The 27,298-nt window shown below is 41.4% G+C and overlaps 1 protein-coding gene across 2 annotated transcripts in view; it reads right to left on the bottom strand.

The window, feature by feature from the left end:
• Positions 1-4,739: 4,739 nt before the first annotated feature.
• BRWD3 (bromodomain and WD repeat domain containing 3) overlaps positions 4,740-27,298 on the bottom strand; it is a 112,823-nt gene continuing 90,264 nt past the window's right edge. For both annotated transcript variants that reach the window (XM_075008158.1, XM_075008157.1), the window contains 10 exons: positions 26,825-26,945; positions 25,742-25,867; positions 25,571-25,652; positions 21,571-21,627; positions 20,726-20,866; positions 19,734-19,886; positions 17,054-17,217; positions 16,430-16,527; positions 15,868-16,026; positions 4,740-12,390 (listed from right to left, as the gene is read on the bottom strand). In XM_075008158.1, the coding sequence (XP_074864259.1) occupies positions 11,615-12,390; positions 15,868-16,026; positions 16,430-16,527; positions 17,054-17,217; positions 19,734-19,886; positions 20,726-20,866; positions 21,571-21,627; positions 25,571-25,652; positions 25,742-25,867; positions 26,825-26,945 (1,877 nt within the window). In that variant the 3' untranslated portion in view covers positions 4,740-11,614. The remainder of the gene's footprint in view (positions 12,391-15,867; positions 16,027-16,429; positions 16,528-17,053; positions 17,218-19,733; positions 19,887-20,725; positions 20,867-21,570; positions 21,628-25,570; positions 25,653-25,741; positions 25,868-26,824; positions 26,946-27,298) is intronic.

The raw sequence follows: 27,298 nt of genomic DNA on the forward strand, positions 1-27,298 counted from the left end.
CTGGAACAACAAGAAGTCCTGTGGCATCTTACAAACTAACAGCTATTTTGGAGCATAAGCTTTTGTGGGTAGACTCGCTTTGTTAGATCGTTAACCACAAAAGCTTATGCTCCAAAATATCTGTTAGTCTATGAGGTGCCAGCAAGGACTGTTACTCTCGTGTGGGTCTTCATAGTCACAGTAGACGCTGTAAATGAAGTCCTCAATTGAAACTATAAAGGGCGCGATCCATAGTCTACGTAGACTGAAGGATGCCTACTACTACTTAGATGCAACCTTTTCACATGAAATCCTTGCATCCCCCACTAGTGCTCTTCAGGAAGGAGCATTGTCACACATCTTTTAACTTTTCTTGCTGACTTCTATGGGCTTGTAATCATCTTGGAATGCTACTCAGGGTCATGCATATAATTTGGTGCCAACTCTTTTCGGTAGCAACAAGGGGAGGCTATTATATGATAACTTAATAACAGGCATTGTTATGATCTATTTGAAATACAAACAGCAATTATGCGCCTGTGAACTGCACAAAAGGATTTATTATGCTAAAACTCTGGGGAAAAATATGGAAACCTCCCATTGCCCTCCCTTTAGGGGTCACCATAATACAGTATGTTCACTGCAAGAAATGTGGATATTTTCTGCATAAAAGAACCCCAGGGGAGTCCAAATAGTACTTTCCTCTTGGCCAAATTTGGTGACGTGTCTATCTGATAAAACTCTAGAAAATGGGCCTGCACCTTATTCCAAATACATAAATTGGTACCTACCTTAGTAAAATATAATAAAACAGCTAAATTGTTGAATGTATACAAGAGTCTTTGCTCCTCTTTTTAATCATTACCTCTGTAGATTTTCCTTCAACTTTTATGTGAAGAAGGGAGATAGGAAAAACAAACTTGCAGTATGCTGCTGGGATTCTTTGACCTTTTCCTGGTTCAGTTTCATACCATTGGACCTCATCAATTGTCGTTTCTTTTCCTCTATATGTATAGTATTTTCATCCCCTCTTTCTTCTTTTTCCCTTTGTCATTCTCTGACTTGCCAAACTCCACAAATTCAGGGCAGGGGTTCTCTCTCGGCCACTTTCCTTTCTGCTCACTCCAGGCTTTCTTCATCACATCACTTCTCCACTATTATAAAATTCCCCTTTATCTGTCTCTCTTCCTCCCCACCACCGCCCCCACTCTTTCCTCTCTCACAGATTGCACCATGCACTGCCAGTCTGGCACCTCTTGCGGTCAATGACCCCCTTGCAATCTGCACACCACTGCTTTCTGCAGCCCCTTTTTCAGCCCCAGGAAGTAGCGTGTATTTTGTATGACTCAGCCGTCAGGCAGAATTACCCCTTTCTGGGGTGGAAAAGCCCTTTCTCCCTAGAAGTTCCAGGAAATTTTCCCTTCCACAGCTTCAGTAGCTGGTGGGGGAACCCCTCTACTCCAGGTTCCAGTCCAGGGACCCTCTGATCAGCAGTTCTGAGCTGCCCCTCTCAACCCTTACTGCCCCTTCCTGGGCTATTCCTCACACAGCTCACCCCCTTTCTTTCTGTGGGTGTACCAGCCCCCCCCCCCAATCTCCTCCCTCTTAGAATCATAGAATTCTAGGGGTGGAAGGGACCTCAGGAGGTCAGAGTCCAGCCCCCTGCCCAAAGCAGGATCAGCACTCACTAAATCATCCCAGACAGGACTTTGCCACTAGCCTTCTTGGCTACAAGGGCACACTGTTGACTCATATCCAGACTCATCCATTGTAATCCCCAGGTCCTTTTCTGTTGCACTGCTACTTAGCCAGTCAGTCCACAGCCTGTAACAGTGCTTGGGATTTTTCCATCCCAAGTGCAGGACTCTGCATTTGTCCTTATTGAACCTCATCATGTTTCTTTTGGCCCAATCCTCCAATTTGTCTAGGTCATTCTGGATCCTATCCCCACCCTCCAGCATATTTCTCTCTCTACCCAATTTAACGTCATCCACAAGTTTGCTGAGGGTGCAATCCATCCCCTCATCCAGGTCATTACTAAATGTGTTGAACAATACCAGGCCAAGAACAGATCCTTGGGGCACTCCACTTGAAACTGACTGCCAACCAGACATTGAGCCATTGATAACTACCAGTTGGTCCCAGCCGTTTAACCAGCTTTCTATCCACCTTACAGACCACGTATCTAATCCATACTTCCTTTAACTTGTGGGCAAGAATATTGTGGGAGACAGTTTAGCAAAAGTTTTGCCAAAGTCAGGGTATATCACATCCATTGACTTCCCCATGTCCTACCCTCCCCTCTTCATAGCAAGTGACTGCTGCCTGCTTTTTCTTCTGTCTTTCCCAGAAGCTCTGGTCTGTTGTCAGTTCCCTGGCTTTACATAGGCCCTACTTGTACTTGCACACTGAACCTGTTTCTAATTAGTTCCCTGAGCCTGCCACTTCCTCCAGGTGCACCCTGTGGAGCAGACTGGCTTGATTGGCTACCTTAACCCCAGGCTTTTCAAACTCTGGATTGTGACTTGTCAGGGTTTGCTGCTGGCGGGCTGCTCTACACTTCATTGACCTGGACCTCCCTAGGCATGGCCACTCACAGCCAGCATTCCCTGCAGGCTTGGTGCTTGGGCAGCTGCTCAGAAGAGATTCAAATGCTGCACAGCTGATTATCAGGGTGCCCACAGCTAGGTTTTTTTTTCTACTGGTGGTCCACATTTGTTCAGGCCTCAGTGCACATAAACATGATTCCATATATGGATAAAAAAGGTTAGAGGGAACATTGCTCACAGTCCCCATTGGCTGGGAACAGTCACTGGGATCTGTGAGCAGGGATGCTCAAGTAAATGAATGGTCTCACAACCTACCAGTGGATTATCCTGATGAGCTGTAACTCAGTGCGAAAACCTTTGATTTAGTGCTGTTTAGTCCTGTGTTAGGCAGTCACCCCATCACACAACCTCCCAACTCTTCCCATCACTCCAGCAATCTTGTCCCCATCTTTCCTTTTCCCTTTCAGCACAGAAAGCCAGCTGCTCACTCCTCATTTTCGGTCCATGGTTCTCCAGCACCACAAAAACATATTACACAGCAAGTTCGACAGATATGGGTACTCTAAAGTTGACTTGTCTAGCTTTGACCTCTGACTCCAGACACCCAAACCAATCATTGCCGAGTCCAAGAAAAAACTCTTAGAAATCTACTTGTGAAATTCCATCACTCCCATGTGAGCAAGAGAACCACCCATAGGGATCCATTTTCATAAATAGTGCCAGTCAAGTGGCCAGAGAAGGATGGGTTTGGGAGATGCTTCAAAGGTGGATGGGAACTTTATACAAAATTACAGGGGAAAGATTGAGAATAAGGACAGCATCTGTTTCTCCCATATGTACAGAACTTGGAGAAGGGCTGCAATGTCCCAAATAATCTTGGATTTATTAGCCTGCTGGCCATCCTGCAGACATTTGAGATCAGCTGGAAGAGTCAATTGGAGTCCACCAGCATTTTTTTTAGAATAGGCTTTACCCTTAAAATCACTTGTTCCTTGCAAAGACCGTGTGGTTTGCTAACTAGGCAGTTTACAGAATTTTGCTTTAAATTGTCACTAATACTAAATATCTTCCTAAAGTACTTGGGCAAACCACTATCAGGCCTCTACTCACTTTATTCCTCAAAATAATATTCTATTAAGTGACATGTGCCCCGGGGCTGAGAAGGAACACAAAGCTATGCTCTTCATGTAACAACTTGCTGCGGCTGCAGAAGAAGGTAGGTGTCTTCCTCAGGCCCCATATACCTGTACTAATTGCCACCACCTGGCACAGAAATTGACAGCAACTGTGACTGGAATTTGTCAGCTCTAATATATGTGGATTCTGTGGTTCCCCCACAAATGGCTTAAGCATACAGAGGTGTTACGGCTGCTCTCTGGTGTGGTTTGTAATGCAGCCACCTGAGCCATGGTTTCTGCTGTGTAGAGGTGGGTGAATTTAATCTGTACAAGTTCTTTCATTCTTCTACACAGGAAGCCAAATAACTCAAGAGTTATGCAATAAATTTCACCCTAACAATTTGCAAATTAAGTGTATTATAAAGTGCTGGATTATCCCTTCCATTCCCATAAAGATGGGTGACCCAGAACTAACATTCCCAAGCTGGGTCAGCTCTGTAGTAATGCTCCCTCTCTCTCTCTCTGAGCTGATGGATGCCACTAAGAAAATGCACCACAGGGAACAAGCTGATTGACTTTACTCTCCACTCCTAAATGAAGGGAAATGCTGGCTAAGGTTGTAAGCTGCATAGTAAGGCGGGGGATGGTACCAGGAGATCTGCCACAGTGGAACATTTCCACAGCGGTGACTTGGAGGAGGCAGTTGCCATTAGTACCTGGGCAGAATACGCTGTGGGGAAGCACAGATTTCCAGGGTCTTCTCTGCCATTTCAATGCCATAGTCTGCTCCCCTCCAGCTGACAAAATTTGGTGGACACTCCATGAGTGGGAACTGATTATATTTCCTTTGCCCTCCCGGCTTATCCTGTACATCTCAAATATCTCAAATAATGGATGAGGGCACTTTCCATCAATGGATGTTCCAATGATTACTGCAGTATAAAAAGAACAATTTTCTCCTCCTTCAGTGCAGAATTATCCAGAGCAAAATCAAAATGTGAATTTTCAGCATGCTTAGTTAAAGTTCTAGCTAGTTCACTTGTCTTTATAATGTCTAAACTACTTAATAAGTAATGCAAAATCAAAGTAAGATTTATGTTTTTTATTAAGACAATCCCACAGCTGGAAAAATGAAACATCCTAAATTACATAAGTGACTTCAAAAAAACTCTAGAAATAATCTTTACAAATTTACATTTTTACAATACAAAAACTAACAGCTTGTTGCATATAAATATTACATTTGGTCTGCCATCAAGTGGCATTAAAAATCCCTGAAGTATTCATTTAAAGGGACCTGAGATAGCAGATGTGAAGATATGGGCATAAATATCCCCTTGAAAAAAATCAATACAGAAACTAGACATATCAGTTCTGTGTATTTTTGGTGGAAAATTTTACACTGTTAAGAACACACTGAAATGTGCAAGGCTATCAAAAGCACCGTTTCATTGTTCTAAGACCCTCAATTGTAAAAACTGATATTTCTAAATGAAACCGGCTGTAATGAGTTATGTAAAGAATAGATAACTATCAATATTCCTAGGGAAAATTAAAAAATCAGCTTTAAGCAGATGAATATGTTGGATGAACACCACTTACTGAGAAAGCATTGTGAAAAACTAAATGGGGCATTTGTCCGTCGGAAGAAAACTGTAAAACCATTATGAATGGTAACAACACATAGCACAGAAATACCAATTTATCTTGCATTCCAACAGACCTTCTCGTTCCCTAACATTTCAAGTGTTCTTCTGCCCTGCCCTTAGCTTCACAAATGTTTAACATACACAGAAACCAGGAAGGTATGAATCATCTTATTTATAAGAAACTGGGAAATTGTTCTAATAAATCTGTAAGTTTAAATATTTTATGATGAATTCACAAACATGATTGATATCTAACAGGAGTATTAGTTTGTTTGCATTTTCAGCAACTTAGAAGTTCTCATTTAAACACTCTTAGCAGATCTGAGGTACCCACATCCATGCATATATATGTATTTAAGCACCATTTTCATACTAGAGTTAAGGCTGTGACAGCAATTCCACTGGAAATCTATTTTTTCAGGGATTCATAGCACAGTTGCAGAAATTTGCTCTAGGCTAAGATAAAACGAAGTAAAAATGTACAAGGTTCCAACAGGTCTTTGTGTTTATATTACCAAAAAAAGACAACTTTTTAGACCAAAATTTTGCAGGCTATTACTGTACATAAAGGAGGGTTTTCTTTAAAAAACGTGTAAACTTTTGATATACTAATATTTGAATGTTAACTACCGCACATGTGCAGTAATTTTTCTGTAATACATACTTGTAAGAACCCAACAGCTTCCTACATTACTAAATATAAATTTATCGGTAGATTGTTAACTGCTCCTTCAGTCTATCAAGTAAATAATTAGCATTTTATAAAAATTTTCCATGACAGCTAAAAGAACCCAAGAAATGTAAACATATAAATACATTTTAAAAATATTACAGCTGTGATACAGACCAACCATAGTAGGACACACTAAGTTAAGGCTGACAACATTCTTAGCCCAAAATTGATTTGTTTACTTTGTCATCATTTGCACAGGTTAAGGGTGAATTACGAATCATAAGTGAGTTACTAAATGCATCTCATTTTAATACCGCATGATTTGGAATGTTCATCAGACACATTCTGTAGCCAAGTAAGAGCCATATTTTCCAATATTTGCCAAGTTCATCTCACTTTTAGCTGTTAGCTCCTCAAAAACACTGTCTGAAAGAATACATTTTAGTTTGTCTTCCCTAAATTTTTAATTTGTACACATGGATATTTTACCCACCACACAGCTGACTTCAATTCCCTTCAGTGCTTTGTACACTATGCAGTTTTCATATTTATATGCAGTAGAATCAGATAGGTCTACTTTTATTTTTATCTGATAAGGAAAGTTGGTTAAAATAAACAGCAGTATAAAGAACTCAAGCTGAAATCACCCACAAGTTGGTTTCCTAACTGTAAATGTTTCGGCCTCCTCTTATTTATAATATGAGAATTGGGATCAGTACAGGTATGACAGATAATTTTCCTGCGTGGCTTGCTCTTCAGGTGAATTACTCCTCTAACACATCTCTTTTTTAAAGAAAACACACTGCCATCTCGCTCCTTTTTAATCTTGCTTTCCAGTTTGTGAAGTTGGTAGGTTTGAAAGTAAGGGATAACTGCAGACTTGAGCCCAATATAAATACGCATAAGTCTGAGCTACCTTCCCCACCACAACTGTTCAGTTAGTGTGACGCTTTACTTGCTGTTGTAGGGCTCAGCCTGCACAGGCCACAGCTATGAGCAATTTTATGTGCATAAAAAGTCCCATTGCTTGTTTCTTGAGTAAGTCTTTACAGAATTGAGCCCTTAGTCCTGAACATCTTTTTAGTGGACATAGTCAGCCATTCAGGATATTGGTCACCTGTTTTAAAGAGTACAAGTGATGATAGGTATGACACCAGCCTGGAATAATATTGAGATAGAAAAGAGATACCTCTTTGGGAAGTCTGAGTACACCTCACACTCTAAGTAGGACAACCAGTAAAAAGGCATGAATGTCCTTCCCATGAACACAAAAAAAAATAATAAAAAAAGTGAGAAACTTAAACCAGATACTACAATGATGCATGCTATTTAAAAACCTAAATATAGTATAGGTTGCTTTGAATTGAAAGATCTCATGTAAATCTCAGATTTATTCCCATCAGAAACACACCTCCTCTGAGAGCAATGGAGAAAACACTGTTTAGATTAATTGCCTGATACTAGTCAGCTATTTTCAGCATTTCAGAATACTTCATGTACCATGAAGAATTTTAGGTTTTGAGTATTAATATCTTTTCCATGCCTCAGATGAAGCAGAAAGGTAACAAACCTTCAGAATAGACCATCCTGACTGGTATTTGTGATGCTGAGCTGTAACTGAATATTCCAAAACACAGGCAAATTTATATGCCAATCCATTATCTCAGACACTGGAAAGGAAACACATGAGCTTCACAACTGTTACATCAACTCATGTTCACATAAAAAATGTAATAATTGAAATAATAGTATAAAACAATATATGTAGGAGGTCAGGGGAGACCTAAATTTTTAATTCAAATGATCAGAACTGGCAAGATGCATTTCTCTTTTGGTATGTAATTTTACCTCAGAGTGATTACAAACACTGCTTGGTCTGATTAAAGTGTTTACACGGGTGTAAATAAAGACAATGGAGTATCAGGTCCAAGAACTTTCTATGTGTCTATTCATTTACTACTAGCTCTTTTAGAAGGTATATTAGTAAGTAAAATAGAGCAAGGAGAAAAAAAATTACTTGAATTTACCCTCAATTGACTCGAGGCAGAGAGCTGTGAAAGAACCTAAAGTATTCTTATTTGCCCAGCATGAGCATCAGAGTTCAATCAGAAAAGGATGGAGCAGACAAATGTAAAATGGGGGCAGGCGAAATGGATGTCTGTGGCTTGGCTGAAGGCCTAGTGAGAGCATATCGGTGATCAGAACCAAGCTTGGGCCCTCGTGCCCTGTGCCAGCAGGAGCTGGGATGCTGCAGAGGTAGTAAATTTGTGTTCATAGCACACAAGAGTCAGACACACACTCAAAGTGTTTGGCCCCCTCCTCTTGAAAGTGTGAAGTGGTGTGGGCCAAAGGAACTCTCTAACTCCACAAATCAAATATGACTGCTGGCTGGTAGCACTACCTGCAGGCCTGTTTCCCAACACTGGTAATGGAATGCCCCTGAATGGCTGACACTAGGGAGAGAGACTATTCACAACTTCCACAGATACTCATACCGTTTTGGAAGAAAACTTTGAAGTGCTGGTACTTGAATATTAAACAATTTTACAACCCAATTATGGATTTTGTTAACCATTAGTATCTTAAATATAAGATCATAACAGCACCATAGGCAAATGTTAAAGAGAGGGCCCAAACAGAAGCTACTCTTTGCTAAAACCATACAAATAAAGAAAATGTGGGTGATTCTCAGGGGACACTTTGCGTGCACGCCTGCATGGAACCTTTCTGATTTCAATTAAATAATACATGGGCCCAGAAGTTTTAGACTGGGGTCCAAAGGACTGGGTTGCAATCCTTTTGGTGCAAGGACTATCCTGTTTTATTTCTCCCGCTGCCGCTATCAGGGTGAAACCAAGTGTCACGCAGCTTTACGTAAGTGACTTCTAATCAAATTTAACATCTGAGGGGGGAAAAAAGTGCCCAACTTATGAAGTTTTTCAACCACAGAATGAGGCTATGAGTGAAATCAAATGTCTAAATTGGAAATCAAAAGAGATACAAAACCAAGTAAAAAGAGCATTCAAAAATATGTTCTTTCATGCTTATAAAAAGGTTTTCATGCACAAAATAAAGTCAAAATTCTCAGATTCTTTACAATAAGCAATAGCTCTGTTGTTCTAGCACACCCTGCTGTCTGCCTTTTACTCACAGAACACATTGTAGATTAATACTTACACCACAGCAAAGTGCTGTTTTACTGTTATCTTCACAGTATTTTGTTACATATAAAAGATACATTTAAGAACATATTTAATCTTATTCTAATTGTTGCTAAAAATACATTTAAACTTAGGAAATCATGACTTTTTCAGGAATCCACATTTTTCTTCTGCCCCCATCCCCAAATAAATTAATAATTACAGCTTTAGCCAGCAAGAAACATATGAATAGCATTTCTTCAGCATCTCAGGACTTTAGCATAGGAATCAGCATTTATATTGGTTGAAAAGGACTTTGATCTAAAAGGCGTATGGTTATATTTAGGAAATGACATCTATGTAAGAAAAAGCATGGATATGAGAACCAATAGCTCTAGGGAAGAGTACATTTTTGTCTGAATATACACTGTAATAGATAATAGAATAGGTGTTTGTATTTTAAAGTCCAATACAAGAGCTAGGAAATCCTCTACAACCACCTCTTTTTTAGAGGAGCATCTGAGTCATGCCCAGATATTAGTTTTGGCATAATCAAGAGAGCAACTAACAAAAAGTTTTGAGATTTTTACTGTACCATAAATTCAGATCAATAGGATATACTATTTAGAATGCTCTTTTCTCCTCTCTCTCAAACCTGATGACTCTCACAGCATTGGTTCAAGTTATCTCGCACCAGACTGGAATTGTTGCAAAGAGAGATCATAGTAATGCTGTCAGAAAAAAAAGACCATAACCAAATTCATTTATAGATAAGAATATCCTCCCTGCAACACTTACCAGAATTATACAGACCAAGTGATAAAAGTTGCACATTGAAGAAGAAATTTAGAATTTCATCACTCATTTCTTTTGGTTTCTAAACCACCTTTCCTCATCCCTTTTTCTCAACATGTAATCAGTAAGTTACTATCTCAACTCAGCTAGAGACGACAGCTCGATGTCTCTTCCTTGGTCTGACATAACAGGGTCTAACAAATCTTTTAAATGAACCCTACAAAACAGAAGGCTCCACAAGAATGGCATGTTCCAATTAATAAAACACAGCCAATCATTCAATCCAAGGAGCAAGACAGAATAATCTCCTAACCCTACATTTTCCCTCTTTGCATCGCATACTGTATTATACACACAGAATGGCCTCAGTGTGCAAGATATTTTTCAATGCAATGTTTACATGGTAAGAGTACAGTACAATGTGATTTTTTTGCTGGAAGCTTGAGCTATAGGGACTCTGGTCAATGGTATGAGTGGAAACTTATCAAGTAATGACACTAAATACGAGTAGCCAGTAGAGACTCCATAGCTCAATTTAGGTTTCTTTGAACATTTCAGTGATCAAATTAAAAACAGAAACACAGATTCTCTTTGAACAAAGGATACCAGAAATATGTGAGAGCCCATTGGCTGTTTGGCCAACAAATTACCAGCTGCTAAAAGCATATTAAGCTTGTGAAAACTTGAGTAACTACTAAGGTTTGTTTCAGAGAGTCAATATGAAGAAATGGTTACTTCAAAATTCGAGCAATTCCATCCCTGCTATACTCATTCCTGCCTCTTCTTCATTAAGCACTGCAGAATAGCATCTATTTTCTTTTAAGTTTCCAGTAGTTGTAAACAGAGGTAGCGGAGCTACTATTAAGACATGTAATGCTTTGAAGAGGAGGAACCTTTCAAATGTTGAAATCAACCCTCCGCTGCACAATCACCGTTAATGCTATTAAAATATGAGAGGACAAAAAGAAAATAGATGCAAGTAACTTTTGCATTTGGCACCTTCTGTCTAGATATTCATACTTCTCAAGTATTTTTCTTTTTAATAAAGTTAATGCACATATTAGGACACACCACATCAAAGGTTTGCTACATATTTACAAGGCACCAACCCTTTCTCACTTTTTACATGAATTACAAACCAACAGAAAGCATTTCAAGACCTCCCCTAAACTGTAGCATAAACATACTTCAGTTCAGCACAATTCATGAAAGTTTGGCCTGGGAAGATTAAAGTAATCCAGATCCTTCTTACAAAATGAAAATGGTAAACATTTTATAGCTGCCTTTAGGATTGGTGTATTGTGCAAAAGTTACAATTATTACTGTGTATAAGGGTTTAGGACAAACCATATAAAAACTCTGTAAGAAGGTGCTATTTCTATAATACAAAAAAAAATCAGAACAATGGAGAGATTTCATAATCATGATTGAAAATGACATGCTATTATCGAGAAGCTCTTTGAAACAAAATAAACTTGTAGTGTGTGGGGAAGAATTTCTGTAATTTAAGGCCTGATGAGTAAGGCTTTTTTGACCAATGAAGTGTGGCGATCTGAAGTCTTAAAACAAATGTCTACTGGCATAATGGAAAAGCACCACTGTAGAAAGTGAGTGGAGTCCCCCCACAACTTGCTTGGTAGATTTTCTGGTAAAATCCCTGCAGTAGAAGGCCATTGAAGTTCATTTGAAAACTTTCCAAGATTTCTATCTGTCAATAATTCCATCCCATGAGATGGCTGACCCTGGCTTTTTCGGTCATTTTCCTCACCCTGCCTGACCTGGAAGTACCAAGGTTCAGAGGATCCTCGCTGTGCACAAAGTTGTCATTATCTGAATCGTCATTATACAAAACAGTTCTCCTACCCTCATTTCTTGTTTTAATTCGTGGTGGCCTACTGAACCTGCTTCCAAACACAGTCTCACCAAATCGGCCTCCAAACAGATTCTCAAATTCATCATCTGCCATTCGTGCACGTTTGGCTCTGGTTGCTCCTCGTGAAGCGCCTCTACCTCCTCTGCCTCTTCTTCCACCCCTGCCGCCTCTTCTTCCTCTGCCACAGCCTCCTCTTCCTCCTCTGCCACCTCTTCCCCCTCTGCTCCATCTACCCCATCTGCCCCATCTACCCCTCCTCCCTGTCCCCCTTCCCTGCCAATTTCTTTTCCCACCAGCAATTTTCTTTTTAATTTTCCTTTTGGGTTTAGTCTGCACAGCTTTACTGTAGTCGTGATCTCCATCAATGTAATCCTGATCTGTTCTTGAGGTTGATTCGGAATCTGAATCCGAGCCACATCTGCTTTCAGAACTTGAACTGGATCCTGACTCCCCACTCTCTGATGACGATAAACCAGGTTCTTCTTTTAATTCTCGCTTCTTTTCCTCTTCCTCCAGGGTTCCCTCCTCTTCTGAGGCACTTACTAATTTTCTCTTGACTGCTACCCGAGGCTCTCTGCCATCACCATTTGTAAGTGGTCCATCAAGAGACTGATCTAAACAAACACAAAAATAATCACTTGTTAACCGCGTGATATCAGAGTTAAATCTGAACTGTAACAGTTCAAAGGAAAAAAATCTTTTAAAATATAAAAAGGATTTTTTGTTAAAATATATATTTCTCTCAAATAGCTTGTACTATCAGTCCTCTTTAAACACCTGTTTGTTCTCTAAGGCCCCAGCCAGCATTTCAACACATACTTAATATTAAGTGAGTAGTCCAACTAAAATCACTGGAATTACTAGGTGCTGAACACTCAGCACAATCTTTAGTGCTTTGCTGTGTTGGGAGTTAAAATGTTTCTCCTTCCACAGTTAACACAAGCTGCTTGTGAAAGTTGAAAAGCACATGAATCCTGGAAAAATGAAGACTTACCACAAAATAAATAACACGTATTTGTAAGCGCACCATAACATGACAACAATTTTATTTACAAAAATATTCACTTTGACAAAAGTGTAAAACTGTCAAAAATGGACAAAAAACTGAAATATTTGTACCTGTTCTAAACACAGCTTTGTGCATATTCTAACCACTGTGTAATCCCAGCTAAAAATAGCCATGAGTTAGTCAGGACATTTCTGTTCCACTTTTAAAATATTTTCCCCCTTCTCTTCAGCTTTACTAGCCCAAATAAAATGTCAACTATTTCTTAAAAGCCTTTGGGAAATTCCTACCTTTCTTTGAGAATTATCAAGTTTTCCCATGTGAGCAAAATTTTAAGGGCATCGCTTGACTCTTTGGAGAATATTTTTCCCACAGTTTAGGTAACAGATTTCAGAACTCTAAAAACTGTGTGAGGAAACATGACAGAGCTGGAGAATAAGCTCAATTTAATACAGCAGTCAAGTGGCAAGATCACACTTTGCTATTTGAAACAGCAGTTTGAAGGCCTTTAGGTAACTGCTTTAGTACATAGCAGCAGGGTCCACGCTAGCACTGCCACAAGTCCACCTTTCTACTGGCAAGTCCAGTCAAAAACAGGATCTGGTAGTGTCTGGCCAGCATAACTGAGTGAATACTAAATATCCAGTTACCAGCCTCCTTACCAAAAGGGTGGAAAGGTAGCAGCTGCTCCGCTGTGAATGGAGAGAACTGGCCAGCTCCCAGATCCAGCTTCTCCAATGCAGAGGCAGTTACCAGAGCCACCCAAAAGGTGTTCCTGTCTGCCCTTCCATCTGCCCTCATCCTGGAGAACACCCCTGGCACTGCACACTGCATATCCTGCACAGCAGGGCTTTCTTTTCCTGCCAGAATGATGCAGAACGGCACCTGGCACATTTTTTTCCCCCACTGCCACCATTTTGGAAGGCAGCTGGGCTACGTTCCCCATTTGGGGCAGCAGGAGGCGGTGAAATGAAGCTCAGTAGAGCTGCACACATGGAATGCTGCTCTCTAAGCTCCACATGTGTGGCTCCAGCTGGGTGTTGCATGGCTCCTCTGGTCCGGGTGTGGCTCCTGCAGCTCCACCCAAGAGCCGTGTGGCTCCTGCTGCCCAGCATGGTCCCGGAGCCCTGGTGTGGTGCTTGTGCAGCTCTAGTTGGAGTGGATCCTGCGGCACCAGGTCTGTAACTCACTGCCATTCACTTTGGGGGAGGGGGGCGGCTGGGTGTACCTGGCTCTAGGGAAGGGGGAGGGCATTCATTTGGGGGGGCCAGGCTGCCAGAGAAGGGTGAGGGCAATCAGCTGAGGGGGCTGGGGGAGCCTGGCTCTGGGGGAGGGCATTTATTTAGAGCAGCAGTGGGGGGAACAGACTGTGGTGAATATCCAAGGATGACAACCACAAGTGTGGCGAACCTTGATTTACTATTGGACACTGCTGCCCTAAGGAGCCATTTCTGGCTCCCTGACTGCGGCAAAGAAAGAGGACTCAATGTAACTGGTTTAACAGCCAGCAGGAGGGATCTGGCTGTCAAACCAATTAAACTGAGTGCTATTATTTCAGCACGGCAAGGTGCAGGATGCTGCCCCTGCCACACTGTGTCCTGGGGAGCCACGCAGCCATGGTGAAGAGCAAGCCACGGCCTAGAGAAGGAACAGCTGAGGGCAGTAGCACACGGAGCTCCTAGGTAAGGTAAGTGAATCCTGGGTTTGGTGGGGGGGCGCGGTTTGGGGCTGAGGGGGACTAAGCCACCTGGGGATAGGAGGTGGGGGGGGCAGTTTGGGGCTAGAAAGAAAGCACTGCCCCAATGCCCATTACGAACCCCTCTCCACCCACCCACCCTCCCACCCTCACACAACTCCTGTTGCTCACTACTACTTCCAGCCCACAAAGCACATGCTCCCTCAGTGCCCCTTACCACTTCCCCCATCTTACAGACACTCTGTGCCCCCCATCTGGCTGCCAATTAGTAGTCCCCAAATTTCACCACCCTCTCCCTGTGCCTCAATGTCCCCACCCACAGCATCTTCCTCAGTTCCAGGTAGTCCTTCCCACATGCCCTCAATGCTAATCACTGCTCCCTCTACACCCCCAGATCCCCTCAGTGACACTCACTGCTCCCACGTACAGCACTCCTCCTCAATGCCAGTTACTGCTCCCCCCATCACCACTTGGGAAGGGGGCAAGGCTACTCTCTTGTGAGTTATCAACCTGGTGGCTTAATGGATTTCTCTTCATCCAATTTTCTCTGATGCTTATTCCAGTGACAATTTTTAAAGTAAATTTGATTCAACATACAATACTTTCTTAAACAGCCAAAATCACTTCCCAAGGGCTATTTAGACACCTAAAAAGACTTTATTTCTAAAAAACAAATCTTAGTACACATAATATGCCGGACACCGTGAAATTTGCACCAAATTTTGAGATTCTAAAACACAAGCAAGATGATTTCGACTATGGAAAATGGGCTGGGTAGTTAGAAGCAGCAACCTGGCAAATGGATTGCTGCATTTTACAGCAGAATTATACAGGCTGCCAGTCTCAGAGGGGAGCTGTGTTAGTCTGTAGCTTCACAAACAACAAGCAGTCCTGTGACACCTTAGAGACTAACAAACATATTAGGTCATGAACTTTTGTGGGTACAACCCACTTTTTCAGATGAAAAATATATAAACCCTGGACTCTGTTCTTCCTCTCCATTTTCCATCAGAAGATGTGAGTTTTACCCATGAGTTCTAGCTTACGATCTAATGAATGTATTAGTCTCCAATATGCTGCCAGGTTTGCTTTGCATGATCTTGATATATAATGTTTTAGCAAGGCATTCTCATTTGCATAGTTGAAACGTGCCTCTCTTTTAACCATCTCATTCTGTTATAAATATCATGAATCAGCACCATCCTAGAAGGGGGTGGGGAGTAGAGAGGGAGGAGAGAAGTGATTGGATGATGGAGGGAGGTGCTTTGGGAAAAGAGGCAGGGCAGAGATGTCTGATCTTCAGCAACTAGAAGGTTGATGGCCCGAACAGATACCAGAAGCAGATTTCTGTTAAAACTAGTCATCCAAAGGAAACACATAACTTCTGACCTTGTTTAATTGGTGTGGATTTATTCCTGACTAGTCTATTTTTCCCTGGATCGATGTTATTTCCACTTCGATTCTGTGTATTTAACCCGGATGAGGATGGTTGGCCCTCAGTTTCTTCACCTATTGCTGAACCCGGAGCCTCCTCGGTAGTATCTGAAACTGAAAACAGGACATCATGAATTCACATGCCTTCCTGAATCTCTCCATATACTGAAGTTCTAGGACACTAACCAAACAATGAGATTTCATAGGTGTGAAATGGCGCAATATATCCTTTAATTAATGTCAGGGAAAACAAACTTTTGTTACACTAGTAACTTACCACGAACCTGAGGGATGTCTCTAGTTTGCATGTAATCTATGCCAAACATGCTTCCATAACCACAATCTTGGCATGTACAACAATTAGACTCTAGCCTTTGGCAGTTGAATACAATCAGTATAAGGTCAACAACAAATATCTTCATACTGCAGTTATTAGGAAGCAGAAGTGCAATTACTGCAGGAATTCTTGTTTTCAGACTTTGGTTCTGCCATGTACACCATTTTTTATTCTACTTACCATGAGATGAAACTGAAGAGCTAGTCCTAGTCAAAGGCAGTGAGGTATTCTGGTTGATTTTAGGTTGCATCTTCACTTGTTTCTGTTTCCCTTTTGGGCTGAAGTTATGAAACATCCCCAAAAACAAACAAATGTTAATACAAAAGGATTTAAAAAACAGAAAAACCCTGTCATCAGATTTTCAGTGTAAGTTTGATATTTTAACATAACATGGAACATCTGATATTTTGTCTCAAAGCACATATAGCCCTAGTAACAAAATACATAATAAAACAAAAAATATTGATGAATTTATTAAAGGAAGGCAAGCATTCAAGAACAATAATTTGTCTAAAAGGAACATATAGTTTGCTTTGTAAATGTGTTACAGAAATAAATATGGCTTTTATACAGCTCCTTTCACATTTTTACACAGCATCCTTCCCCTTGTAAGAATTACGCATGAGTTCCAGAGTTACTGTGGGTTACTGGTAAAGTTACAATGTTATTTTATGATCTGGCCACCCCCGGGAGACACAATACTATTAAATAAGCCATACTGTTACTGCCTTCTTATCCGAAAGTTTACCTCTCTTTAAAACAGAGGATTTCAAAACATGCAGTCAGTGAGCTTCTTTAAGTTACCTGGATGCTCTGCTACTAGATGGTGAACTACTACTGCTTCTTAGTCGTTTTCGGTATCGCGGCCTCTTCCTTTTCTGACACTGCATGGCCAATTTATATTCAGAGATGATATTTTTAATATGATTTTCAAATAAGGCAGAGAGTCGCAGTGTCATGCTGTAGATCTGGGGAAAGAAGTTATGACTGTATTTATGGATGATCTCCAAAGTTACAGCAAACTCCATGAAAAGGAAGTTAGCAAAAATTCACAGAAATATATGAACCTCAATATGCCAGAAGAAAATATCCATACAAACAGGCAACTGTGATGACCATAGTACATGTACTAGTATAAAGAAATCATCTGTATTCTGGCTGTAGAACGAAAACTACATCACAGTTTATATTCTTAATATAATTCATTTTATTTATTGTACAAATTAATTATGACAAACTGGATGAACAGGTTATTAATCAGGTACCACTAACAGGAAAGGACTAAAACAATTCATTAAACATCATGAAGTCTCATGACAACAACAGTTAAACATTGCTTTGTTTTCTTGCACAAAGTTAAGTTTAGCCTGTGTAACAAAAGGCCAGATTTCTGACTAGCACTAATGCAGCTGACAGAGAAGCCAGATAAGTTCCGTGTAAGTACAGCCAAAGCATCTCACCCTCTGTACAGACAAATTAGTGCTGCCTGGATCATGCCTCAGGCATGAAGAGCAAAGGGCAGGGACTGTAGACATTGACTTCTCTAGCTGGGGGGTTCTCAACCCCCCTTCTGCCATGGCCACATCCCCATTCTACTCCTTCCCCCCAGTCCTGCCCCTGTTCCATCCTGCTCCTTCCCACCCCAGACCACTCCCATTCCACCCCTTCCCTGCCTCCGCCCTTGAACATAGTTCAGTCCTGCTCCTCTCACGCCCTCCCCGAGTGTCCCAAATGCTGCCACACAGCTGTGGTGGGCAGGAGGTGCTGGGGGGAGCGGGGAGCTTGGCTGTCAGTGGGGGACTGAGTATTAGCTAATTTTTTCCCATGGGTGCTCTAGCCCTATGGCAGGGGATGTACATCTGATACTTTCCTGCTGTGATAGAACAGAAAGGAAGAGTGTGAAAGTGAGAGGAGCCAAGGCTTTATGGTAGCTAGTGAACTGTGTCTAGGTGGATGGGATGGGGGTAGCTTTACCCTCAAAAAAGGGTGTAGTAGTTTTCTCCGTAACAAAATAGGAGGAGAATACTTGAGATTCGGAGGGCTTGTCTACATTGGGATGTTACTGCATGTTAAGATAAGGTGTGAATTCAAAGTGCACTAGATATTCCACACTAAATCCCCACACGGACACTCATAGTACACCCCAAATGTGCCCTTGAGAGATTTAGCTTACTACATCTCCAAAGCACATTAAGCTGATGCACAAGATGCTCTAGCTACTCTGGGCTTTTTCTCTGTGTGGACAGACTGGGTCACAGCTCTTTCCACATGTTCAGTGTGGGACAATGCAGCTACCTGCCACCCTTATTCAGAGCTGCGCCTATCAGCCCAGTCTTGCTCCAAACATGTTTCAGTCTTAATACTTGATGCCCATTCCATTTCTGCATGGCATCAGCACCTGAAATAGTAACCAGCATTCTTTCCAAGTATGTTAAATGGCTGCATAAAAGAATGTACCAGGGCAAGGGACTTTTTAACATGCATTTTTTCTAGCATTCCTAAAAGTCATGCCTACATTGATTTTGCTTGGCTTCTGGACTGTCAGTAACCTAAGTTTCAGCTCTGGCGTGTGTTACCAGAATACAAACAACTCCAACCTAAGAGTATCAAAAGCTGAACTAAAAGTAGTTCCAGTAACTACACCTGCCAGTCTAGGTGATTTTACTACAACATTCCAAATACAACTTCAATGAACACTGTTATTTTTAGACCCATAGTGTAAGCCGAAATCGGTTGTCCCAGGTTCTCCCAACTCACTGCCACAGGTTTTTCCTGCAGTGTGGATATAATCATAGTATCTAGACCTGGTATTCTCAAACCATGGCCCAATCAGCACACAGCTGCAGCCCATGTGACATCCTGAGGGCCATACAGGTAGCATGTATTGTCTGGGTATGGTCCACTTAACATACAGAGGCTAGGGCTACAGTGTAGCCCTGTCTCAAAACAACTTACGTACTTTACGCGGCATAAACCGCATACGTTATTTTGAGGTAACTTATTTCGAACTCTGTGCCAGCCACACGACATCATCAAACTTCCTGCTATCCCTCTCACAACAAGGGGTAGTATGAGCAAAATACCACACTCAAAATAGCCTTACTATTTCGCGTGTGATGTTCGGCTGCAGGGCTTCTATTTTGGGATAACTGTAGCCAGAGAGCTACATATGTGGTCCACAATGGCAAGTAGGTTGAGAACCACAGATCAAGAGCATAACTTCACTATTTCTGAATGTTGTGCCCGAAGGTTCTCAAGAAACTGAGACAGCCACCTGCTGCATTTTCAGGGAGGGCTTCACACATGGGATTAGGATCACATCTTAGGTCCTTAAAATGACACCTGTTCATTTATATTTAAAAATTTAATACTACGACCTCCACGTGAGCTTTCAAAGTGCCATTCATTCCTTGTATGAAAGTGAGATTGAGGATTTTAGCAGAAATCACATGAGATGTCACACTGCCCTGTTTTTATCACTCACCCGTGACTTTTTATTAGGCGTGTAAGCTTTAGAGTTGCAGAATATTAAGCGAACATCCTTGTAAAATTCTAGAGGACTGGTGTAGTTTCCGGCTTCTAGAGTTTCCTTCACAGTGCTGAAATCCATTGGACTGTCTACAATATCTCGATAGTCCTACAAAAACAATATATGTAATCTTAAGAACTAGCTAATAACTAGCTGATGTGAGCCATTGAAATAAACATGACATGTTTTGCTTTATGTCCTTGTACAGTCTAATATCTTTCAAATTTATCCTATTCCACAAAATAATCAAACTCCTCCATAACTTCTGGTTTAGAGTACTCAAATCTTCTAGCTACAAGGCTCTTAGTTACAGATTCCAAGGGAACACCTAGGTTCACATTCCATTAGAGGTGAAAATGAGTTTGAAATGCTCATCCATGACCCACGTTCCCACATTCAATAGCCCTACCAGAACATATCTGACAACTTCTGCTGAAGGGATGCTAACGTAGTAGTAATAGAGGGGTGTGAAGTGAAACTGAAGTGCTTTGAGGGTATGTCTACACTTACTGGAAGATCGACTTGTTCAGAGTTGATCTTCTTAGGTTCAATTTAGCATGTGTAGTGGGGATGTGCTAAATTGAACCGTCAGGGCTCTTCAGTCTGCTGGTCCTCCTCATTCTCACAAGGAAGAAGGGAAGTTGATGAGAGAGTTTCTCCTGTTAACCTCCCTCTGTGTGGATGGCCAGAAAAATTGATCTAGGATACATCAGTTCTAGCTACGCAATTGTCATAGCTGGAATTTCCTAACTTAGATGGACTTTTCGGTTTAGTGTAGGCCTTGCCTTAGAGGGAATTAATGTAGCACCAATAAAAGAAGTCAGACAGCGAATGACAAAGAGGAGCTCAGCACTGTATCTGGTAGCATGAAGCATTTATGAACTCTTAAAAGAATGACAGAGTCTAAGATTTTTTTTTTAAATTACTGAAAGGAGAAATATATTTACAGGGTAGGAGAAGAGATCAACTGGCTGTCTAAAAGGCTCTGAGTCCTCACGTTCATATATTAGACTTAACAACTGCTTGCACTGTTCTTTCCAAGCATCAGGACTTGCTTTGAAGGGCTGCCTCTTTAGTGGCCGTCTTACCTGAAGGTTTTAAAGGAAAAAATAAAAGTTGTATTTTAATAGCTTTTTTAAGTATACAGGCTTTTGCATCTACTGTTCTTGGTTTTAAGTTACTATCAATTTACTCAGATAATGGTTTAAGTCCATAATTAAGAACATGCAATACAAGTAACAATATAGACTATGCAATTGACTGAAGAGTATGTTCTCTCTTTTAATAATATAAAAATATCTAACTCACTATCCATATCACATTTTAGAGCCAAGAACTTTGGTCCAAAGCTTTGTGTATTCCAGAAAGGCTACGCTTTTATGATTTATTATTTTATTATTTTCCCATAGACATCAATGAGGCTGTTGAAAGTTAAACTTTAATGGGTAAAATGTAATTATACGCAGAACTCCTTGGCCATGAATTTAGTAATAGAACATACTTATAAAATAAACAAATTCATTATGTTTCTATCCACTGAAGGAGCGCAAAAAACCGAGTGCACTGTATTCAGAACAGTAATACACACTAAGCAATCATCAAAATTACTTTCTATAGTAATACCAGATTCTGACCATGCCAATACTTAACATATGTACTTAGCTTACTACACACGAGCAGTCTGCCTGTTTAAAGTTAAGCCTTTGCAGGATCAAGCCCTAAATGAGTGCAATTCCCCAGACCACCCCAACCCCTGCAGCATACACTGGACTTAAATAAGTTATTTACTCACTCTTCTTTTCCCAGATGAAGTTCCAGGCCCATCTGAATCTACATCTACTTCTGCCACCTAAAGGAGAGAGTAATGATTACACTCAAATAAGTGTCAGTATGAAGGAAAAGAACAAAAACAAATTATTCCTGTGAGACTAAACGTTCTGTGTAACATTACTGCAATAAAAAATGACTCAAGCAAAACTAGAGCTATTCTTATTAGAACTTTCACCTCTTATATTTAGTATCTGTCTATATGGGGATGGGGAACCTATGGCCCATGGGCCTTGCATGGCTCCCTGCTGTGGCAAGGAGGAGCAAGCCCTGAGCCTCACGGGCTGGATTCAGGTGAGCCACAGGCTGGACCTGGCCCGCAGGCTCTGCTTGGTTGGGGAGGAAGTGGCTCCATGTGCTTTTGCTCCCCCTCCCCCACAGCTGAGGTAATGGCAGTGCAGGAAAGAGACGGCCTGAAAGCTTTTCCCTTGCTTCTTTCACTGACCAGAATCATGGCCAATGGGACCAGCAGGAGGCACAGAGCCACGTGGCCTGGGGGATGTGCATAAGCAAACACTCCCCCATGCTCTTCATGCATTCCCCCTCCCACCCAGATACCCCCATCTCCAGCCCACTCCTGCATCCTCTCCTGCTGCCCAGACTCTGCACCTTCATCCCACTCCTATGTCCTCCCTCCTACCCAGACCCCACACCTTCAGCCCAGCCCACTGCTGACACCTGCCTCTCTCCCAGACCATACAGCCCACCCCATTACACCCCTACATCTCTCCTCCCAGACCCTGCTCCCCAATTCCACTTCCCAGCAGCCCTTTCCTACCCACTAAACCCCTCATTTTTGGCCCCAGCCCAGAGCCGCTGCTAGCCAGGTGCCCCAGAAGAGTTAATTTGGCCTGGGAGAAGCCATGAATTTTGGTCTTGCCTCTCCTCCTCTGTGGGGCAGTCGTGAGGGGAGTAATGCATCACAGTCCAACTGAGACATCAGTGAGAGTTTGGAGTTTTTTTCTTCTCACTTTTGTGTTGTCCTCTAATTGATCTTTCTGTAGGCCAGTGGCTCCCGACCCACAAAAGGGTTCCCCACCCCTGATCTATAGCAATACAAATTAAAATGGGTGGATGGATGGCTTTGAGTCTAGCAAGACCTCAAGGAAATATATGATTCATGTTCAGTGCTCTCATATTTTTAAAGAAGTCTCTATTCATTTAGTGACATTTAAGAAAGTTTAAAACCAGAACAAGAAATAGTACAGAATTACAGAGGAAAACAACTTATTAGACAGGCAAAATGTTAGATTATTGTAACTACAAAGATATGCAACAAAACATTGAAATTATTTAACCCACGTTTGGGAGGAAAGAGAAAATGCAGAGATGTTTTGTGCTATTTATATTACTATTATCAATGGACCCGAGTAGTACAGTACACTTAGACTGGGCTTTTTCAATATAGCTAAACATTTAAACACTGATGTCCTGATTGCCTGACTTTCTTTCCACAAAAAAATAAGGGAGAAAGGTCAGGGGACAGAAAACGCTGTGGAGATCTCTTGTATAGATTCCCACCTTGTCCCACTAAGGAGAGGCAGGGCTGCTTCCCTGAGCAGCAACAAACTACAGAGCTTACCAAGGAAATGTTGAAATCCTAGGGTAACTGTGGAAGCCCACGAGCATTCGTGCGTGAATCAGTGGCTCTGGCAGCATTCTCAGGCTGCGTCTAAACCTGCACACACCCCCTTCCAGAAGGGGCATGGTAATGAGCGGAGTGGCAGATGCAGATGAAGTGTGGATTAAAATACCTCATGCCTCATTAGCATATTCCCGCGCAATCTCGCTTCTGGGCGATCCCCTTCCAGAAGCAAAGCTGTCATGTAGATGGGGCTCCTTTGGAAGGAAATGGGGGTCCTTCCGGAGGAAATCCCTCTTCTGGAAGAGGGTGGGGAAAGCTGTGTCAACTCCTTCCCTCAACCTGCTCATGTTTACAGGTATCTAGGAAAAGGGAGCAGTGCATGACAACAATGCCAAACATTGCTGATCAGCAGACCACATGGGATGGGGTGACCCATACATGGATCTAGGAGGTACAGTCCTACCATGTGATTCAAATGGATTTGTGAAGGGAAGCATCAGGATTTTAAGTTACAGGACCCCCCATTTTAACTTAAAAAAAAAACAAACTATATTTATTCCAAAAGACAAGGTGGGTGAGGTAATATTTTTTTTTATTGGACAAACCTGTGCTGGTGAAAGAGAGAAGCTTCTGTACTTGCACCAAACTTTTATTCTATTCTGGGCTACAGCACTGCATAGGTTTATTTATACAGCTTAGCAAATTATTGATCTACCTTCAGCACTTTTATAAAATAGAAGCATTTAATTATATTAAACGATAGTTGTTTCACACAATAATTCTCCTTTAAACATTAGAATAAATGGAGAGGGAAATTATTTAAGTTCAGGGTTTCTCTCAACCCCACTGAGGGCTAACCACTAAAACGGGAAACTGCAGGATTCATCAACACCGCTTTTTTGGAGCATAAGAATGTTTGAAAGTGGCCAGTTAACGCACCCTCTTCCAGCCACCTCCCATGCCTGTTTCCCTTTTTAAGGAACTGCCAGGCTTGGCTTATTTGATGGCAGTCTCAACCATCCCACTCCTTCACCAGTTTCTTTTGGGAACCTGCAGTGTTTCTACTCCTTGGTGCAGCTGGTATGGGACCATTTGGTGGCTGCCTGGACTCACAGATGAAAGAAATGGCACAGCTTAAGGGGCACTATATGCTACTGCAAGGCCACCCATTTCCTAGGCCAGCTCATGGAACTCAATTCCTTAAACTGTTGAAAGACATTTGTGGGAGTGCAAACATTAGAAGGGAAACAAAGACCCTAAAAGCCAGTCTTGGAAGCTAATTAAAGCAGAACTAAGTTTCAGATTTGGGTACCAACTCTGAATGGCACACACTCTGAACCTGTAATGCACACTGCTGACTTCAGTCTATGTGACGCCACCTGGGGGTGCATTCACACCGAGCCCTCTTCATTCAGCATCAGAGCTTTGTTATGTTAACGATATGGCTCACTGAGGTTAACTAGTGAGACTTTTCCTTGCCTTCAATGTGGTTTGGAGCAGACCTTTAAACAGCGTTAGCTTCCTGTTCTTTTTAAGAAAAAACAAATTGCATTTACCACCCTGCTGATTAGGACAAATTAACTACCTCTTCTCTCTTACCCTCAAACACAACGGTTGCACTGCATTCGTTCTGGCCTGTTATAAAAAGCTGTGAATTATGTTTGATGTTTTATTTATTTAGTACCAATGTCCATCCAGCAAGCAGTTTTCCTTCAAAGACTTAATTAGAAGACATATTAGGGAGAAAGGGTTGGGGAAGGCAAATGCAAATGCCCGTGATAAATACGTCCCACTGTCAATGGCTCAGAGACCAGAACTAAGGTAAAACTAAGAAGTTGTAAGTCTCCAAATCACAATGGAAACTGCTACATGGTAATATTCTTGGAAACTGCATTTTTCACATAGCAAAGAAAGCATATAGTTAAACTTTGGAGTAGTTTCTGTTTGTCAATCATCTTGACAAAGCAAAGCCAAGAAATGAAAAAAGTAACGTCTTAATAGATAAAATCCCCTATGGTGCCACTTTGAAGGTAGAGTGGAGAGTGATGACTGCCCACCTGGTTGCTTTGGACCGAATGCTATAATGTTGTATTATTGCACGAATTCCTTCCCCCCAACATTTTAACATTTCCTCTCCACGTAAGTGGGCAACTCAAACCCTCGAGGTAGACTCAAGATGGCTAGCCAGGCTCAAAAAATCTCACTCCCTGGAGACAGTTTACCATCTAATACCACGCCACACAAATTACATAACTTTTCCTCTTGTGTCAAAACTTGAAATGATTGCACATAAATATAATTAAAAATCTTTAAGATCCCTTCATCTACTGAATAAAAATTAGCCAATTGTGCTTCTGATGATCATGCTTACTGCTCTTACCTCCTCCTCTTCATCAGTACTGCTTAGATCTTCTGCTTTCACTTTATTATATACATCCAATATATCAGTACAACTCTGATCCCTGCAGAGCAACAGGACAAGTCAAAATACATTTCAGAACTGATTTACAAACCCAGAAATACTGGCCTAAGGAGACACAAAATTACTCACCCAATATAGCGAAGTAAGACATCCGTTACAATTTTGGCTGCTTTAACTATAGGACTGTCTGGCTCATTGAAAGTCCTAGCATTATGCTCAATGTATCGAACCTCCCACATCAATGCTGAGATTCTCCTGAGCAGGGAGGAGAAGGAGGGGAGTAAGAATGTTACTAAGTTTCATGGCAGCAAAGGACAATGAGAAAAGAGGTAGTCCCTGGTAGCCTAGCACCAAGACACAAAGCCCAAAGTCCGGCACCTAACAAGCTGGGAGTGGAAGGTTCCATGGCCTGTCACGTGGTAAGAAAACTTAGATCACTATCAATAATGAAAGGGATTACAGCAGGTGGAAACAAACGCAGTGAAGGAACTTGGCTGAGTGCCCCAATGGTAAACTCTTATCCTCTGAAGGAAGGAAATGGGGCAAACAGAGCTATTATTTGCTGCTGCCCTAAAATCAGCTTGAAAAATTAAGATGCTACTAGACGAAGGCAGGAATATTGAACTGCCTCTAGGTTTGATTCGCTGGAGAGACAGAAACAGGCAAAAGAGAGAAAAGAAAGGTTTGATCAAGCAAATCTGAACTGCCTTCAATATTTGCAGGTTAGAAGATGCAGGACAGATGCCTCAGATTGGAAGAGATCAAAATCCAGAAATCAGGTTTTGTTTTGCAACAAGACTATTAAAAGCACCTTTTTTTAACAAAGTCCAGATTTATTCTCTGAAGCTGTAACATGGAGTCTAATTTTATGCTATAGACTTCCTGAGGACACCGACTACTGTAACTGACAATATTCACTGAACAACAAGAAGTCTTGTGGCTGCTTATAGACTAACATATTTAGAAGCAAAAAGTTTCGTGGGCAAAGACCCACTTCATCAGAGGAAGCTTATGCTCCAAAATATCTGTTAGTCTATAAGGTTCCACAAGACCTTTTGTTGTTCTCGAAGCTACAGACTAACACGGCTACCTCTCTGATAATATTAACTGAAGTTATTTATTGAGTTGCATTACATTCAGCTCAGCAGATCATGCTGGTAGGATATGTAGCAAAATGTACAGTAATGTAAATTAGATGCACATCAAACTGACCTATAAAATCTGTTTTCAAGTCTCCTCCTGATTGTGGTGAGGTCTGTTGGGTAAGCAACTACAGTGCAATACATGGGATAGGCACTAAGGTCCACAGGAACAGCAAAGGGGTTAGAAATATCTGAAAACAAAGAGATCAGAATCAGTTAGATGCCACAAATGACAACACTGGCAGTATGATTTTAACAGAATTGGGTCCATTATAAAAAGGAAAATTCAGCTATCATTGGCCAGCAACAAATATATCTACATTCCTGTTGCCCACGAGCCATTCTGAATGCCCACAGGATGAAAATCAAACTCCCCTCGTATGAACTATTTAAAAATGCACTCAGTTAAAAATGGCATATGAGACTCTGGGCCAAAAGCTGTTGCTGAAAACTGCCATCTAGACAAACCTTCAAGTATGGAGAGCCAATATCAGAAATAGCAAATCAGATTCATTTAATTAAATAGTTTCATACAAGACTAGTT

Source organism: Carettochelys insculpta, chromosome 13 (genome assembly GCF_033958435.1).
Source record: "Carettochelys insculpta isolate YL-2023 chromosome 13, ASM3395843v1, whole genome shotgun sequence".
In the NCBI taxonomy this organism is placed as follows: Eukaryota; Metazoa; Chordata; order Testudines; family Carettochelyidae; genus Carettochelys; species Carettochelys insculpta.